Source organism: Danio aesculapii, chromosome 1 (genome assembly GCF_903798145.1).
Source record: "Danio aesculapii chromosome 1, fDanAes4.1, whole genome shotgun sequence".
In the NCBI taxonomy this organism is placed as follows: Eukaryota; Metazoa; Chordata; class Actinopteri; order Cypriniformes; family Danionidae; genus Danio; species Danio aesculapii.
The window spans coordinates 242,301-261,421 of record NC_079435.1 but is presented as its reverse complement, the minus strand read 5'-3'; the positions used below and the strand labels follow the sequence as shown (position 1 = coordinate 261,421).

The 19,121-nt window shown below is 39.0% G+C and overlaps 3 protein-coding genes across 4 annotated transcripts in view; 2 read left to right on the top strand and 1 right to left on the bottom strand.

Annotated features, from left to right (window-relative positions):
• Positions 1-8,999, top strand: part of LOC130221679 (microfibril-associated glycoprotein 4) — a 9,464-nt gene extending 465 nt beyond the window's left edge. Inside the window, exons 1-6 of the mRNA XM_056454253.1 lie at positions 1-2,743; positions 2,847-2,894; positions 2,982-3,185; positions 5,033-5,129; positions 5,210-5,377; positions 5,455-8,999. The exon at positions 1-2,743 is cut by the window's left edge and continues 465 nt beyond it. Coding sequence (XP_056310228.1) covers positions 2,880-2,894; positions 2,982-3,185; positions 5,033-5,129; positions 5,210-5,377; positions 5,455-5,708 — 738 coding nt within the window. The 5' untranslated portion in view covers positions 1-2,743; positions 2,847-2,879 and the 3' untranslated portion in view covers positions 5,709-8,999. The remainder of the gene's footprint in view (positions 2,744-2,846; positions 2,895-2,981; positions 3,186-5,032; positions 5,130-5,209; positions 5,378-5,454) is intronic.
• An 890-nt stretch (positions 9,000-9,889) lies between these two features.
• Positions 9,890-11,377, top strand: LOC130228579 (microfibril-associated glycoprotein 4-like). 2 transcript variants are annotated; one of them, XM_056457038.1, is made up of 6 exons: positions 9,890-10,047; positions 10,146-10,183; positions 10,283-10,483; positions 10,566-10,662; positions 10,741-10,908; positions 10,978-11,377. In XM_056457038.1, the coding sequence occupies exons 2-6, from the start codon at positions 10,178-10,180 to the stop codon at positions 11,232-11,234; spliced, it is 729 nt and encodes a 242-aa protein (XP_056313013.1). In that variant the 5' UTR covers positions 9,890-10,047; positions 10,146-10,177; the 3' UTR covers positions 11,235-11,377. The 2 variants fall into 2 exon arrangements, with proteins under 2 accessions (XP_056313013.1, XP_056313086.1); XM_056457111.1 differs by lacking the exon at positions 9,890-10,047 and having other exon boundaries at positions 10,058-10,183.
• Positions 11,378-14,525: 3,148 nt separating this feature from the next.
• LOC130228484 (microfibril-associated glycoprotein 4-like) lies at positions 14,526-15,880 on the bottom strand. Its single transcript, XM_056456950.1, has 5 exons — positions 15,759-15,880; positions 15,475-15,684; positions 15,298-15,394; positions 15,034-15,201; positions 14,526-14,954 (listed from the first exon to the last, which is right to left on the bottom strand). The coding sequence occupies exons 1-5, from the start codon at positions 15,762-15,764 to the stop codon at positions 14,698-14,700; spliced, it is 738 nt and encodes a 245-aa protein (XP_056312925.1). The 5' UTR covers positions 15,765-15,880; the 3' UTR covers positions 14,526-14,697.
• Between the last annotated feature and the right edge of the window lie 3,241 nt (positions 15,881-19,121).

The following is a 19,121-nucleotide window of genomic DNA, read 5'->3' as shown; positions in this document are numbered from 1 at the left end:
GATCTGTGTCGGTATAATGGCGTCCACAAACTTGATTGGTGAAAAGGTGAACAACCAACAGGAACCAACCAACAGTCTCTGAGGTTTACTCTAAAATGACTAAGCACAAGCATGAAAGAGAAAGACTGAAGCAGTGTACTGACGCTGAGACACGTTACCTGATAGATTCAAAAGAGCGAAGAGTCGTCAGATAGAGATGAGATGAATTAAATATCACGTTTAACAACTACAGTGAGACGCTATCCAGCGCTACATCCTTCATAAACCGTCCCACGTGCACTGCTCTCTGGGGTTTAGTGCTCAAAGCACTGCTGACTGCTGGAGCTCAGACGTGCACATATGCTAGAGTGCATGTGTTTGTGTGTGGTCACGTGATGTACGTTTTCAGCAGTATAGTGTGGATGGAGATCTTGTCAGAAATGCTAGGTGAATCGCCAGTGTGGACGTGGATCTTTTCATTCTAAAATGCCATTTTAAAACTAAGACGAATTAGTGTAAATGGGGGAAGTGTGTATTTTTTGAGAGCAAGTTGCTGCTGCGATGGGGTCGGGGCGGAGGATCGTGATGCCAGCTTAGCATCGTGATGTCTATCGGCCATAATGTCTATAGACCCAACCCTAGCTACAACAGTCAGAAATCACACCAGAACACAACAGGAGGACACTAATGCTACACACAGGAGACGTCTGGGGAGGACAAAAACCTGACAAACTCTCAAAGACAACATCTGAACAGTGGAAACCAGAGAAGAAGAGCAATAATCACCGCGGAAATGGTTGAGTTACTAGAGAATAATGCATGATGTAAGCGAAATAAGTAAATGCAGATCACTGGATTATTAGGATATCACTTTATGTACAACCTTAGGTGTACTTTGTTTCCTATTCATGAACATGCAGCGTCCTCTACCCTCTCATTTATTCTCTCTCTCCGCTATGTCATCTCATCACCCTGTCTGTCCCACTCAAATGAAGTAACGAACTCCCTTTTTTTGATTGTGTTTTAAACACAAGTCCCAGAGAATATAACGCTGACATAAATTATGTTTCAAAACAATAAACACTCAGAAATAATCTAAATAAAATAAAACGTGTCAAACACTTGCTTGAGGATCACTAATAAAGCATCTCCAAACTACTCTAAACAAGTAAACCACATAAACACTTCATTAAATATTACTGGACTATTCAGTAACCCCAGATTACTCAGGGTTACAAACACATCTACAATTACTCCTCGCATGTCATTTAGAAATTCTGAACAAATCATTAGTCTGATTTAATAAACACACTGTCCTGAAGCTGTGAATCGATTGCTTTCTGGAACGATTCACTGATTCAAAGTTTATTGAACCACCACTTGCTGGTCAAACCTTGTAAACACAACAAAAACTCAAGCCTAAACATGCTTTTACTAACCTATTGAAGGTACAGTACTGTCTAATAGATCATCAAATGCCTTCGTTTACAACTGGGGAGTCTGCATACACTTATTTTACACCATGTTTGTTATGTAAGGGTTTGCAATGAGAAACTGCTGTTACAGCTTCTGTTTGCACACTTTTCTTTAATTAATAATGGCGATCTGAGTGAAGAGGATTTTGAAAGAGATGTGACGTAACAAAACCTCATTTTCAGAAGTCACGTGACTCGCAGTTTGGAAATGTGTGCCTCTAAAAGCGCTCATCAATAGGGTTTCGCCATCTTCGTTAATTAACACCAGTCTCTGAAAGTCTTGTGTGATTATTCTTCTGCCTAAGTGTGTGTATTACAGCCTGCATAACATTTGGTAAAATGTTGTGAAATTCAGCACTCGATTATTTCAGCCTGCTGATTCCTGTGGAACACCCAAGGTGAGTCGCAAAATCAGTCAAAATAAAGCTTTCTGTTTGCTGGAAGTTGCAGGACAATATTTGTAGTCAGTCATATAGGTTGAGGAAATGTAATCAGAGTACTTTTGGATTACATTTAGATTACTTTTGTTTGACCTCATATATTCAAGCAGGATAATATCGTATTTTGACAGATGGAAAGATAAAATATATGAATTGTTTTCATCAGCAAGAGCTTCAACAACTAATGTTTAAAGTGCAATGATGGACACTCACTCTAATATACCTATGAGTGACGCTGAATAACACTAAACCACAAACATTTACTTCAATAAAACTCACAGCAATATCACTGCGACATTACATGTTTATCTAAGTGTGTATGACGGGATCAGCATCATGTAACACCTCTACACAAAACAATCACATATACAAGTGTCAGGTTTATTATAAACAACAGGAGAATCAATGAATTGTGAACCTATTTTCATTGTGTAAATATTATGTGATTGTATTAAAAAGTAGTTTAATTACTAGTACTTGATTTTTGTAATCTGATTGCATAATCCAGATTGCCCACAGATCTGTGCGCATGTAACGTTCTGGGTGTGATGGTTGTGATTTGAGCGTCTTCATTTCTGATACTCAGACTGACCTCTAGGTTCAGCTCGGTGTTCATCTCTTATCTATAGTTGAGTATAAACACTAAGAGCTGATGAATGCTTTATTGAGAAACCGTTACGCTCCCTGCATTCCAGTGTTTTAGTAGAAATGACAGAATTTCTGATCTTTCACAATCTGGGTGATTCCTAAACGTGCAAAACAAGATTGGATTGCATCAAATAGACTTTGAGACTGACGTGGAGTATTTACCTCAGCGTTTGTCTGATCCACAACTGCAGAAAACACACGGTGAGTTGCGGGTTTCATCTTCAGGGTTTACATTAGACTTTCTGGATGTTACACTGAGGAACTAATGCAAAAACATGGTTTAAATGCAGATTTCTTTCATCAGGAGCCGTTATCTTCTGTGATCTTCTGAAGAGAGATGGAGCAGACGGCTGTAAGATTCCCTCATATTTTTTTTTCTTAGAGATTCAATTGCATTTCACATTTTCAGTTTCATTTAATTAACACTTTTTTTCCCCAGATCATTTTGGCAGCTTTTCTCCCTGTTCTATTGTGCTGTGATTGCAGTCATAGTGTAGACAAACCATTCGACTGTTCTGACATCTACAAATCAGGAGAAAATCTGAGTGGGATTTACTCCATCTATCCAGCCGGAGACTTTCCTGTCTGGGTTTACTGTCAGATGGTCTCAGAAGGGAAAGATGAAGATAAAGGAGGATGGACGGTACGAGTGTGACTTTAGATAATCAAACACTCATCACAACCAGAGGTGAAAGGACTGAAAATATACTTGAGTATCATTAGTTGCCAAACTATTTAGTGCAAGTAGAGTAAAAGGATCTGTTCTAAACTACTCAAACCACACTGCAAACCAGTTCTTACCTAGAGTTTTTGTCTTGTTTCTAGTCCAAATGTTTAAAAATTCCTAAATCAAGAAGCATTTTATTGACAAGCTATAAATATAGTCTTGTTTTCAGAAATAATCAAAATTAAGTGAGTTTTGTCCATAAAACAAGCCAAATAATGTGCCAATGGGGTAAACTAGATAATCTTATGTCAAATGGAATAACAAGATTATTCTGCTTCCCTCATTGGCAGATTATTTGGCTTGTTATAATTAAAAAATGCACAGAATTTTGATATATTTCTTAAATCAAGACAATATTATTTGCTTGTCTAGAAAATGCTTCTTGATTCAAGAGATTTTAGATATTTGGACCATAAACAAGACTAAAATCAGACCAAAAAAGTATGAAACAGGTTTATTGCAGTGTATTATTAAAAAGAACCCCTTTCTACCAGTCCCAGGAGTTCACAAAACAAAAGTGCAATATGTGCAGCATTTCTTTTAATGCTTTGCCGTGATAATTGACAGATTTACACAGCTTAATTTTTATTATTTTTTACCTCGAGAGCCTTTGATCTCTGTCATTTTTATATAAAGGAAACACTGAGAGATACAAAAACAAACTGGAGTTTACAACTAAAGCCTGCTGGGTCCTATTCGCAAGTGAAAACAATTGGTTGAAAATAAATGCTATGTCGTCCATGTTGTTTGACGGCTAAAGGTGAACTTTGACACTTGGATAGTGCTATGAGTGTCCAGCAGGTGGCGCTTAAACTAAACTCCTGCAGCACTGATGGAGTACATTTAATTTATGTGTGTAAACATAAAACAAGCCATTTGGTGATTAACAGTGCCTCACTTGATGAATGTAATGATTTTGCGTCTTGGACACTTTTAATAATTAGGGATGTCCCGATCAAGTTTTTTGACCTTGAGTCATTTGATTTTGAGTATCTACTGATACCGAAACCTGATCCGATACTTATATAATGCATAAAAAAAAGAATAAAGAAGAGCGAAGAAACAGATCCAGGATATTTCTTATTTTTTATTTAATTCACCTTATTTTAAGACTTGTTTAACAACAAACAGAACACTTCAGTGAGGAAGCTTGAACAATCAAGTAATAAATAACATCAATTCTTCACTTATGGGCTTTAGTGCAAAAGTAAATATAAAAAATTCTAATATAAAAACAATAGGCACCTCAGATTAAAATACCCAGCAGGTCAAGTTTACGTATCTCAGAGTTTGCTATGGTAATGTTGACTTTATAATACCTCCAGACCGCAGACATACTCGCGCTTTCCGCTTCAAGCTGCTTCTGTGTTCTACTTTACTGGCATTTAACCAATGGCATCTCTGCAAACAAGTGATGTCACGCCGCATGCGTTGCTGTTTCTGTGTGATGTCAAGAAAGAGGTCTAACTCTGTGTCACTGCATAACTATTGACGTGTTAAAACTAATCAGAATAAATATACTTGAGTCCTGATTGGGAGGAAACATCTGATTCCGCTGAGTCTGAAACCGCGTGGTCTGGACATCCGCACTTTTAATGTTTCACACTCTACCTGTTTGTCAAAGTTATAATGTCTTGAGGATGTTCTGAGTGCAGGTTGAAGGAAAATAGCACAGTAATAGTACTAATGCAGCACCTTAAATGTACATTTCTGAACTACTTAGTGAAGTGTAAAATAATACATTCTATATAAACCCATCACAGGTGATTCAGAGGAGGATGGATGGCACTGTCAATTTCTATCAGCCATGGAGAGAGTACAAGAGAGGATTCGGGAAAGTGGAGGGAGAATACTGGCTGGGTGAGATCTTACATCTGTGTGCATGTTCATGTCCAGTGTTTGGTTCAACATGTTCTTCGTGTGTGTGTGTGTGTGAACAGGGCTGGAGAACCTCTACCAGCTGACACGCCATAAGAAGTTCATGCTGAGAGTGGATCTGGAGGACTTTGAAGGAAGGAAAGGTTTCGCTCAGTACTCGTCCTTCTCTGTGGGTTGTGAATGTGAAGGGTATAAACTGCAGGTTTCTGGATTCACTGATGGAGGAGCAGGTATGACACGATTCCTACTCATGAAAACTCATTTCTGTTGAGTTGTTGTCCTCAGTGATCTGATCTTCTCTTTTCAGGTGATTGTTTATCTGGCCATAATGAGCTGAAGTTCTCCACTTTTGACAAAGACCAAGACACTCATGAAAAGAGCTGTGCCAAAGAGTATCTCGGGGGATTTTGGTATGGATCCTGTCACAATACAAACCCCAACGGTGTGTATTTATGGGGAGAAGATCCCACTCACTACGCCATTGGTGTTTGCTGGTTAACCTGGAAGAATTACGCAGTCAGTATGAAAACCTTCATCATGAAGATCAAACGCGTGTCTTAGAAAAATACTGTGCATCTAAAGGGGAACGTCAGACTTTTTACCTCATTTTGTGATATTTTAAGTTATGTGTGATGATGATCCTGTTAATACAAGCTTTATACAGTGAATGTAGACGCTGAGATTTACAGGATTCTGTCCTGACGTCTGAAAAAATGTTCAGCTTTTAATTCGTTTACTGTTTCTATAACATTTGCCTTAAACATTGGCAGTCATTCAGTCATAGCATGCATACAGTTTTAATTGAAAAAATACTGTATCTGCGCTTTAAAAGCAGATATTTGAACACTATAAGCTCGGAATGTGTGGAAAGCTGGTAAAGTGTGCTGTAGTTACCACAAGGAGGCGCCACACACGGTGTCCTGGTGTTAAATGTGTGTTCTGTTGACAACAGTGAAGCCAAAGCTGGGATACAGGTTGTTCACAACACTACTTGGAACATTTCTAGAGCATTTTTTGTGGGACGCTTTTAAGCCTCCCTGTCATTCATCATCACTTAAAATTATATGTAACTGATAAATAAAGAGATGTTTCATAGTTTTCTATAAATTCAACTCCAGCTTTCTTGTCATTCCCTACATGTGTGGACGTACAGTGGAACGAAATGTCACATAAGTGCTACATAAATAAACATAACCCTAATCATAAATATATGCACGTATCATGTCTGAGACGCCCAAAAAACTTCTGGTGAAAGGGTGGAATTGACTATCTTTAATTTCATAAGGTGCCTTGAACAGCAATGAGAGTGTAAACTAATCAGAATCCAGTGCATTAAATAAACGAGTGTTCGTTCAGTTGTTCAAGTATAAAACGAGATGGAAAGATGTTTAAATGTGTCTTGAGGAGCCGTGGCCAAACACTGAAAACCCATAGAAAATACTGTGGTAGAGTAGATGATCACATTAGCCGCATTTCCACTATCGGGCCAGTGCGAGCCAGGGCTTTAATCGGGCCAGGCCGGGCCAATAGCCCGGGAGGTTGAGAAATGAGGCCGAAATCATGTCGCGTTTCCACTGTCGGGCTAGTTGCTCGCAGCGCGTCACGCAAACACCGCCCCCAGAACGTCCCCTGAATCAAACGTCACACAACCCGTCACACAACCCGCCCACTTCAGCGGGAACAAAAAACTCAAATTATAACCACAAACACAACCTGGCATCACTACGAGAGCTGGAAGATGGAGAACACCGAAGCGATTGCTTTTTTACTGTTTGTGGTCTGTTGGTGTAAGGCCAGACAGCGATCCCTGGATAAGGACATTCGAGTTCGGCGTCCTCATTTCTGCAAACGCCGTCTATTTGCCTCTGAACATTTTCCTTGGCCCAAATGTTCAGAAGAGCCCTGGTGTCCTCAACTGACCAGTACTGTCTGCTATCCATTTTTTCTTCTTCTTAGTGAGTTGATCAAGCGCGATAGCAAAACAAATGTAAGGGAAGAAAGCATCTTGTCTCCTCTTTACCTGACAGGAAAACTCCGCCTTTGTACGTAACCCTGCCCCGAAGCCCCAGTTGGCCCTCCTTGGCCCAAGGTATTCGGCGGGCCGAAAAAGGCCGGACGCTGGCCCCAAGGAAGCCCCGCTTTGGCCCGATTACGCCCCGGAAGTGATAGTGGAAACGCGACTGGCCTTGGCTCGCCCTGGCTCACTCGCTTTAGGCGCGATAGTGGAAACGCGGCTATTGAAGACACCTGGTGCAGCACAATGCAATTTAAAGCTGCGGTCACACTTGACTTTTCTTCCCATAGACTTTCATTCATACATGCGAATGCGTCAGACAGGAAACGCAGGGTCATGCGTCAAGTTTCGCATGTTGCTGCGGTGCAAAGTTCAAGCTTGGTGAACTCTGAACTGCGAAATCGCATCACTTGATTGCGTGAGACCAATCGAGGGTCAAAACAGGACCTCTCTGGACAGAAATGTAAAACATGGAGCAATCTCTCGCTTTATTAATGTCTAATCATCTTGTTTAATCCCGCCCCTTTACGCAGCGCCGTACGACAGAATTCTGCACACACAAAGCCCAGTGTGACCGCAGCTTAATGCAGTGGTTCTTGTCTGGTTTGAGACCTACTTTATACTGTGTTTCAATCAGGGAGCGAAGATCTTGAATACGGCAAGTATGCAAGGTCAAGACAGTACACCGTGAGCACCAGTCAGGTCTTAGCGCAAATTAAAAGTCTGTGTGCATATAACTCATTGCTGTTTGTATTTGTATCAGTCGTAAACTGAGCTCTGTCCATTCATGTCACTAAACCACCAGCTTTCAAATGCGCCAAAATGAAGGAATTGATGATTGAAGTGTGTGTGAGTTTACTATGTTTATTCCTCTTGCGCACATTTGCTATTCTTTAGATGAACAGTTAATCTGTGCAAGTTATTCCACTGAATAGCTGTTCGTTTGGTAAATCTTCAGTCTGAGCATCTGCTTCTGTGTTTGGATTGGCTCATTCTCTGTTGACGTCTGTTTAACACTTCAGTCACAATATTCATAGCCACGCCCCTCTTTCCATTAGTTTGCCATGAGGGAATGATGCGCAGAAAGAAAGCCCCTCCCTCTGCTCAATATTCAGGTGTTTAAAGTCAGGGACACAATAAAAACAATGCATTGATTTGTGGCATTGGCTTCGTTTGGATCTAAAAAAGGCTGTGCATAAACACACCAAACGCTCGCAGCCGACTGACACCAGAGGCTAATAATACTGACCTTAGTTTTTTAAATTAAAAAACTGCTTTTATTCAAGAAATAAACAATAAGAAATTCGACTTATTATGACTCCAGAATAATGATTATTTTAGGAAACACTGTGAAAATGTTCAGAAACATTATTTTAAATGAATGGGAGGGCAAAATAAATGGACTTCAACTGTAGATATATCGGTTAAAGTTTACATGTGCAACTATGTGCCTTGATGTACTTGACTGTTAGAAATGTGTTATCCTACACCAGTACAAAGTTACCTGTCAAATAAATGAACAATTAAGATTATCTTGAGTTTAAGTTAATTAATTGTCTTGTTTATGAAGATGAAAAAAATGACTTGGAGTATTTTGTGATATATGTAAAGTGTGATCATGAAAGAAACATCCATAAAGCAACTCATGTAAACAGCTTGATCAGATTATTGTTTCATTCAGATTAAGGCAAATCATTAGATTACTGATAACCATGTAAACACAGTCACAAGCCCCACCCTAGAGAAATGGAGTTCAGTATTTTGATGACAGCCTTAACACAGGTTAGTAGTCAGCTAATGTATTTTCATAATGCAAATCTTAAATTCATGCTAACCAGCAGATGATCAAAGGAAATATATTAATGTAATTTAAATATAATGAATATGAACTGATGTTTACTTTAAACTGAAATTGTATTGTTCTATTAAAATAATTTGTTTAAAGATTTTGTCAAATAAAAGGTTTTTCTAGAGTCATCCACCATCATTTTGTGACTCAAAAGTATCGGTTCAGGCACCGGTACCGTTTTAAAAGTATCGATTTAGCACCGGTATCGAAATAAACCCAAGCGATACTCAACCCTACTCACCACAGAGGGATTCACTCATGCAGATATGTCTGATAATCTGATAATCCATGTCGTTTGGAAATATTAAGAAATCGAGTGGAATTACAGCCGGATTCTTTGTGTTCCCTCTTAACTTGCACCATTTGATTAGCTTTGTCACTTCAGGTGTTCTTGTGCTGTGATTTGTAGAGGAACAGCCAATCAGTGCGCTTTCTGTCAACAACGGCTGACACTGATTATACATGCTGAATCAGTCAAACTGCCTCTGATGTTAACCCGAAGAGAACACACGCTCAATCAAATTCATTATTTTCCTTAAAAATCTACAAATAATAGGTCTCGTTCACTACTAATTGTGTATGTTTTTCATATTTACATGCACATTTGAACCTCGCACGAAAACTTTCTGCCTAATTCACAACATGTGTACGCACATGAGCTTGATATTAACCTGGTTCTTGTGTTAGTGAATTTGGAGCCTTATAAATGTAGACTCCGATTTACAACTAATTCGGTATTGTGTTCTTTTACATCTCAACCAAGCTCTGTTTTATGGTTGTTTGTTCTGCAGGTTGAATCGTGTTTATTATCTTGTGCAGAAAGGGTTATTTGAGGGGATTATCATGAGGGGTTTATTTGTCTGCGTTTGCAGATTTGACATAAAAACGGAACCGAGAACTGCTGTCCTTTCACACTTCGGTTGTGAAAACAGATTGTTGGGTTTTTGAGGATTGCCTCAAACAGACACAGAGCACGAGACTCAGCATCAGATATTTAAAGGAGCGTTTGCGTTATCTTCAGCTGAAGAACACCCACGGTGAGTGAGACTTATTCTGTAGACCTAGATTATACGAAGAAATAACCTACAACAACAAGAAGAAGGTCTGAGTAAAGCTCTTTAATAATTTCTTGTAGATAAACTGAACTATTGAGGAGAGAGTGAGAAGATGGCAGTAAGTTCTGTGGCTGTTTTAGTCTTCGTGTCGATCACATTTATAGACTGTCTTTAATTTCAGACTGATTTTTTTCTATTCTTTCTCTTATAACTTTAGATCGTGCTGTTTTTGGCGACTCTTCTCTCTGCTGCTTTGGCCAGTGACTGTAAATCTATGCCGTTCGACTGTTCTGACATCTACAAATCAGGAGAAACTCTCAGCGGGATTTACACCATCTATCCAGCTGGTGAAACTCCAGTCTGGGTTTACTGTCAGATGGTCTCAGATGGGAAAGATGAAGACAAAGGAGGATGGACGGTACGACCATGACTTTAGATAATCAGACACTCATCAGAACACACACATGATGAAAAATACATTATATATAAACCCATCACAGGTGTTTCAGAGAAGGATGGACGGCACTGTGAATTTCTATCGGCCGTGGAGAGAGTACAAGAGAGGATTCGGGAATGTGGAGGGAGAATACTGGCTGGGTGAGATCTTACATCCGTCTGTGTGCATGTTCAGGTCCAGTGTTTGGTTTAACACGTTCTTCGTGTGTGTGTGAACAGGGCTGGAGAACCTCTACCAGCTGACACGCCACAAGAAGTACATGCTGAGAGTGGATCTGGAGGACTTTGAAGGTAGGAGAGGTTTCGCTCAGTACTCGTCCTTCTCTGTGGGTTGTGAATGTGAAGGTTATAAACTGCAGGTTTCTGGATTCACTGATGGAGGAGCAGGTACGACACTTTCATTACTTAAAACTCATTTCTGTTGAGTAGCTTTCCTCAGTTATCTCCTTCTTTTAGGCGACTCTTTGTCTGGCCATGATGATGTGAAGTTCTCCACTTTTGACAAAGACCAAGACACCTATGAAAAGAACTGCGCTAAAGAGTTTCTCGGGGGATTTTGGTATGGATCCTGTCACACTACAAACCCTAATGCTGTGTATTTATGGGGAGAAGATGCCACCCATCACGCAATTGGCGTGTCTTGGTACAGCTGGAAAGGGACTCACGCTGTCAGTATGAAAACCATCAGCATGAAGATCAAGCATGTGTCTTAGAAACATTACAGTGCTTTTGAAAGGGAAATATTTTCTGGGTTTCCTTCCTCTTATTGTGTAACTGAACACTCTTTGAAATGTCTGGCTGTTGTCGTAATGACTTGATTTATACTCAGTAAAGCTTCAATAAACTCCTGAAGTGACTTGTGGAGATATTGAGGAGATTCTGTCATTCTCTAAAACAAAGCTTGTGTTTCCATTTAAATATGTGAGCTAGATTAATGCGCAAAAGTGAAATGATTTTCATCCATTGAGTCACAGAAAAGAAAATCAGAACTTCCTGATAAACTTGCACAAATATGAGTCAGAGAAATGTAGTTTTGTGCGGTAGGAGAAGCCACGGTGGTGTTATTATTCTCTAATAAATGAGTTGTGCCTCAGAAGACGAAATGCAATGCGGTGGTGTGAGACCCTCTTTGGGAGTGCAAGACCGTTTCTAAAGGAAATAATAATAATAGACATTGGCAAGAGGCATTAAACTATGAGCAAAACAAGATTTCAGATGCTTTACAATGTGCTGGAAACACAGCTCTGTAAAATCATCAGTAAAAGCTGGAGAATATTTTGGAGGTCTGTAGATGATGATCAGCGAAATGCGTGGAGCACCCTTTAGTACTCAGATATTCAAAGCACCAATAGTCACCAAATGCCACTTGTTTACACTCATAGACATCTTTAAACAGGGCAGCGATGCCTCCAACTCTCCTATTAGCTCTGCAGGCACTCATAAAATCAAAGCTGTTTCATTCAGAACTACTGTTTTATTACTACCGTCTAGCCAAGTCCCATTTAAAAGCATTGAGTCCAGGTAGTTTGTGTTGATAAAATTATTGACTAGATGTGACTTATTGTTAAGTGATCTGATGTTTAAAAGCGCTAGCTTAACAGTTTTAGCTGTTTTCCCTACAGTAGTCTCAGATCTACATTTAATAGACTAGATTTGAATGGTTTATTACATGATTTGAAGAGGTCTTTGACTTACTATCACATAATAAAACACGTATCTGCAGAGAGAAAGCTACAGGCATGCTTGGTTTCTGCTTCTTCTGTAAACATTTGATGAAGATACAGTTATCTAAGCGAGCACCGGACACACATCACTGAATACTACTTCAAGAGTTTACACTTACCCGGGAGAGAGCCTGGGGCTCCCATCATTAGGTCATGCTCGAGGGGAGTTTGAGCTCAGGTAGATCTCGAGAGTTCCCCCGTTTAAGCTAGGATGGGGTATCCTTCAAGATGAAGATGGTTAAGGTAAGGAGATCTGTCTATTTATGTGTGTTTGGATTCATCTGATTGGTATATCATGTGATTTCTAATGTGGGGCCAGCCATGGTCATAAGCATGCAATCCTCTAGAACGGGTCACCAATCTCGTTCCTGGAGGTCTTGCAGGCTCCAACTTGCCTCAACACACCTGCCTGGGTGTTTCAAGTATACCTAGTAAGACATTGGTTAGCTTGTTCAGGTGTGTTTGATCAGGGTTCAAATGTGCAGGACACCAGACCTCCAGGAACAAATGGTGATCCCGGCTCTAGAAATTAGCTTATAAATAAACTTCACTTTGTTCACTAGCTGAAGACGAGGGGTTGTTGGGGCCCTGGCGCTGTTGCGAGGGCCGGAGGGCTCTCAGGTGGATGGCGAGGTGGATGTGGAGCTCACTGCTTTTTGGTTGCTAACTAGGGGCTTGCAGCAATGGAGCGTGAGAGTTTAGCTCCAGCACACACCAGTTCCTTCATTTTCTTTGAGAAACTCAAAAGTGGGAAGCCAGGTGAAAGAGAGAGTGTGTCTGTTGACAGAGGCTGTGGCTCTGGAGTTTCTGGCTGCTGAAACATGTTGTCCTGGCTGTAAGGAGGTGATCTGAGTGCTGAGTCTTGAATCTGTTCTGGTACATCACAGTCTATCTGTGTTCTGAGCTCAGTGTGCAGGACACATTTTTATCTGATCATCATCTGTTCAAACGTAATCACATCACGCACACTGATGTACATGCTGGAATTTATTAAGTAAACGTGTTCCCACTCTAGTTTATGCATATTCTCCCTATGAGATAAAAGGTGTGATGATGCTGAACATATCAAAAGCCAATGACAAAACCTTTTGACATTAGACTCCATAATTTTTGCACAGTGTAAAAAGATGCATTCAGTGCCGCACATTTCACTACGTTGAGCCCTATAAATGTTTTATGAACGTTGGTTTATTTTCTGATGATGTACTCTCAGTAAGTTACGAGCACATATTTATCCAGTACTGTTAATATGCTCATTCAAAGTTGCATAGCCTTTGGTAATGTTCATATATCTGTAGCCAGAAAGTACAGAGTGTGCATATTTATTTTAAGTCTGTATTATGACCATATTATTTTTCCAAGTACATATTAGCAATTCCACTCCAGATCCATCTTAAGAGCTTGTACTTATTTTCCATACAATCATTAATACGTCATGAAGAGTTGTTAATGAGGCTGAAAGTTTGGAGTGAATTGTTTGGCAGGGAAAATAATAAAGTACACAGAGGAGGATTTAGAATAATGGCTGGAAACCAAGCAAAGGAAATCTAAACACAACAGTAAAGCAGACAAGCGCGAGCAATTCTGAACAACGGCTATACTGTATGTTAATTTAGTCTTTTCTTCAGTGTTGTATTCTTCATATTGTTGACTGTTCAGTGCGAGTTTCAGTCTTACCAGTATAATGCAAACCTGCTTTATAATTAAAAGTTATATATTAAGTGTTTTTCACTAATGTAGGATTAAATCAGGGGTGTTGCTAAATTTAGGTTTTCTGCACACATGCGTCAGTTTGTTATCGATTAAACTAGATCGCTTTCACAAACATTGGATTAGTTGTACATCGAGAATATGGGGAGGAAGTAGGCTATATTATTATTATTATTACTACTACTAGTAGTAGGCTTTGCTAAGCAGCTAAATTAATGTGGGCTTACTATTATCTGAAATCTTAATACCAACTAGTTTATGCAAGGTGCCGTTAGCATTTGCTTACTGCCTATGCCACGGGCCAACCCTGTGTTTCAGTGTCTAATTTTGGGGATATTTTACCAGCATAACTGGCTTTAGCAATGTTTTCAGATAAACAAATAAGCGTAGCATGTTTCTTATGTATCTACAGTAAAGCGTACAGCTCCTTTATTGATTCTATATGAACTTGTATAGGGAGAGTGTTTATGGAGAGAGATTGTCTGAGTATGAGCAGATGAACTGAATTCTTTATTTACCCTTTCAGATGTCTACTGTAGAGATGAACATATGCACACTGACAGAAATGCCTTTCATTGCAAGAGTTTATTATAGATTATTATTGATTCATTTCAGTTTTAGTGAATTTAATGTGACCCAACACAGAAAATGATTGATTTACCACACAAATTGCTGTTTCATCGATGACAGAGGAAGGGAAAGACCTTAAATTCATTGTTGTGTTGTTTGTTTCTTCATATGTTTAAGACACAGGTTTGATCTTCATGGTGATGGATTTCATACCAATCGCATAATTGCTCTTCCAAGCATACCAAACATTTCCAATGGCAAAAATGGTGTTATCTTCTCCCCACAAGTACACACCATTGGGGTTTGCATTGTGACAGTTATCGTACCAAAAGGCCCCGAGATAAAGTCTGGCGCAGCTCCGTTCAAAGGTGTCCTGGTCCTTGTCAAAGGTGCTGAACTTCATTTCATTGTGGTAGGTCAGAGAGTCGCCTGCAGAGAAGAACAGCACTGAGGGCATCATGTGTATGTTTACTTAACTGTGAATGAGATGGGAATGAAGGTGTCGTACCTGCTCCTCCGTCAGTGAATCCTGAAACCTGCAGTTTATACCCATCGGTTTCACAACCCACAGAGAAGGACGAGTACTGAGCGAAACCTCTCCTTCCTTCAAAGTCCTCCAGATCAACTCTCAGCATGAACTTCTTGTGGCGTGTCAGCTGGTGGAGATTCTCCAACCCTGTTCACAAACACACATGCACACACACATGCATATGCATACACGTGAAGCACATTTTGAACCAAACATTGGACATAGACAGCCAAACAAACTCACCCAGCCAGTATTCTCCCTCCACATTCCCGAATCCTCTCTTGTACTCTCTCCACGGCTGATAGAAATTCACACTGCCGTCCATCCTCCTCTGAATCACCTGTGATGGGTTTATAAACCATATATTATCCATTATATCTGTTCTGATGATTGTTTGACTATTTAAAGTCACACTCGTACCGTCCATCCTCCGTTATCTTCATCTTTTTCATCTGAGACCATCTGACAGTAAACCCAGACTGGAGCGTCTCCGACTGGATGAATGGTGTAAACCCCACTCCTGTTTTCTCCTGCTTTAATAAGGTCAGAACATTCGACGGGTGAGTCTTCATCCTCACTGCATCCATTCACCAGTACAATCGAGAGAAGAGCCACCAAAAACACCATCAGCTACACAAGAGAGAGTTAGATGAGCGTGACAGAATGAGGTGGACAACAGGAACAGAGTTTACTGATGAACTTACAGCCATCGCAATCTCCGCTCAGTTGATCACCGCTAAAATCAAGTTTATCTGAAGGAAAACACCAAAACTCTTCATATGATCTGTTTTAACATTATTTCCTCATAAATGGTGCATGTAGCATAACTCACCGTCTGTGTTGTTCAATCAAACGAACACACTCTTTATATCTGCCAGAATCTCAGGCTCCTCCTGTTACTGTACATGTTTACTTTAGACATACACACGTTGTGTATGCACATTAAACACATATTTGTCATGCTTTAGACATGTTAAATATGCAGCGACAGTCTGATTGTACACATTTAGGCTCAATTGTCAATTCAAGTTTAGGATTGATGTCGGATTTCATCAATGTTCCCTGTGTTTTTGATTGCTGTAAGTGCCTTGTCATCAGATTGCTTGCACTTATCATCTCGTTGTTATTCTCAAATGGAAGTTTTGGCATTTCTGGAGTCGTGTTGCTGAAACTTTAGGAAGCAACATTTGCCTTTTAATACCAGACTATGGATCTAATTGAAATGTCACGGCCTGGTTTTGTAATTGCCATCATAGTACTGTAGGTGTTTGTTCCAATTAGAGAGAAGAATCATGGCAAAAGAATCCAGCTGTAATTAGGAAAGGTTGACCGTTTATTAGAGGAAGAACCATATACAGTAACTTCATTGACATCGATCACAAAAATATGTATTTTTAAGTTGTCTTGTAATATCTCCCAGTCACACTATATCAGTGAGTGCCTTATAAAGGGTTAATGTGGGGATTCTCAACCAGTGGGCCGCAGCCCTCTAGTGGGCCTCAGTGATCCTGCAGGTGGGCCGCGATATAGCTTAAATCAACTCTCAATATTATACTAAATTTTTGGATTTCATTATTAATATGCTTTATTAAAATGATCGATTTCTCCTGTTCTCTGAATGATTACTTCAAACTCAGCGCAAAACAGCCTCAAGATCGTGTCTGCAGCCGGTACACATTCAGTGTTCATTCACAGACTACCTGAAGTGAAAGTGAAAGTCTCTCCTTGTGTATTTGTGTGTGAACTATTTAATTTATCCGCATAGTCGTCCAAATTAATGTCCTGTGAGTGTTCTATAATGGATGCGCTCCCATACATGTAGGATCTAGAGGCTAAGTTGTGTTTCTGCCATAGACTGTAAAATAAACCTGCATATGAGCTTCAGATGCGCTCTGACAGAGCTGTTCACTGTTTCAGTCAGCGATCTCCCAATGATATCCAGCTGCAGACTCAACCGCCAGCAGATCCACGCACTTCAACAGATTTAGAGTGTTTTTTTAGAATAGTAGATATTTAATAGTAGATATTCAGTCAGTCCAGTTTAAAGCAAAAGCTGGTCTTTTGCAGTCTCCCTGTTGACCTGTGGTTCTGTGAATCTGTGTGTTTTTGTTATGTATATATGATATTATATCTATTATATAGTTTTAGTTTTATATATATTTAAATGAAAATAAAATTGGATTTTTTTTATAAAATGCTGATTATATATATATATATATATATAGTAGAAGTCAGAATTATTAGCTGGACTTTGATTTTTTGATCTTTTTTTTATATTTCCCAAATTATGTTTAACAAAGCAAGGAAATTTTCACAGTATGTCTGATAATGTTTTTTCTTCTGGAGAAAGTCTTATTTGTTTTATTTCGGCTAGAATAAAAGCAGTTTTTATTTTTTTAAACACCATTTTAGGGTCAAAATTTTTAGCCCCTTTAAGCTATTTTTGTTTTCAATAGTCTGTAAATGTCACTTTAAGCTGTATAGAAGTGTCTTGAAAAATATCTAGTGAAGCATTATTTACTGTCATCATGGCAGAGATAAAAATAAATCAGTTATTAGAGATATTAGAAATATGAAGTGGGCCCTGAAGTGAAAAAGGTTGGGAATCCCTGGGTTTGGACAGAAACAACAGAATATTTGCATTTGCTTATAGATATTATTTTTATACATTGAATCTAATATTCCAATTAAATAAATAAAAAACGTTAAATAAAAAACGTTCCCTAAAAGGAATCACTGTATTACAGCCAGTCAAACACATTGAAATTTGTGCATTTTTGTAAAACACACTAAACAAATCCTTTCAAATTAAATTTAATAAGTCATTCTTTACATCTAAACAAGTTTTAATCTTTAAAAACACACAGGACTGGTGAGAGGATATACAGGTGCTTATTTTCCCCCTTACAACACATCCTGGACAAACTCAGACTTATCAAACAATCATTAATCAAACAAAACTCTGAATGTTTCCGTCAAATGATGTTTGATTGTGATGTTTGTCTCATCTTAGATGATCAGGTGATTGCCATCCATTATGTTCTCCAGAAATAGAAATGGATGAAAAGAGTACATTTAGATGTGCTTTAGACCAATTTAATCAAATAAGAGACTGAAGAGCTACCCAAGAATGATTTACCCTCACCAAAACACAAAAGAAGATTTTGAGAAAAGCTGAAAACCTGTAACCATTGACTTCCATAGTAGGGAAGAAAAAAAAAATGGTTTTCAGCTTTCTTCAAAGTACCAGTGGTGACTCAGTGGTGCAAACCATCAACATCATATCACAATACTGCCATTTCTCCTTTATAATAACATTACTTTGCTTACCATATTGGCACTTTTTTTCTCATTTTAAGGAAAACTCAAGATTTATTTTACTGGTCTAGAAAATGCTTCTTGATTTAGGAGTGTTTAAGTATTTTGACTAGAAATAAGACAGTTTTACAGTGTACTTGCTAAAGGTAATGATTGTCAAGCAGTTTGATCAAGCATTATAGATAATCAACCTTTAAATCTCCAACCAATCACATCACAGCCTTTACAACACCATGAAACCCAGTCAGCATTCATACAGCTGAAGAAAATGTTCATTTGTCCAGTATTGTGCTGATTAATACTGTCATTTCAAAGCAAAAACAAGATTATTTTACCTACCCCATTGACAGATTACCTTGCTTCTTTTAAGACGAATCAATACATTTAGCTTGCTCGGATCTGGACTTGTGGAGCTGTGCATGGATAGATTTGCTCTTCAGTGTTTGTGGTTTAATCTTCAGCAGTGAAATTTAAACCACACTGAACTGAAGTAAACTGGACTTCATCTCTGAAATCTGGACTTTACTAGAACTATGTGAAGCTGCTGAAACAATCTACATTGTAAAAGCGCTATATAAATAAACATGAATTGAATTTAATTGAATAATTTCTGAAGAAATAAATGGCAAAGTTTTTGTGTTTAGTAAATGCATCACTAGCTCCAGCATTGTTGTGTGTTTGTTTGCACTTGCCTTTAATCTACACTCGCCTAAGCATAAGGCATGTATGCACATGGCACAATAGACTTT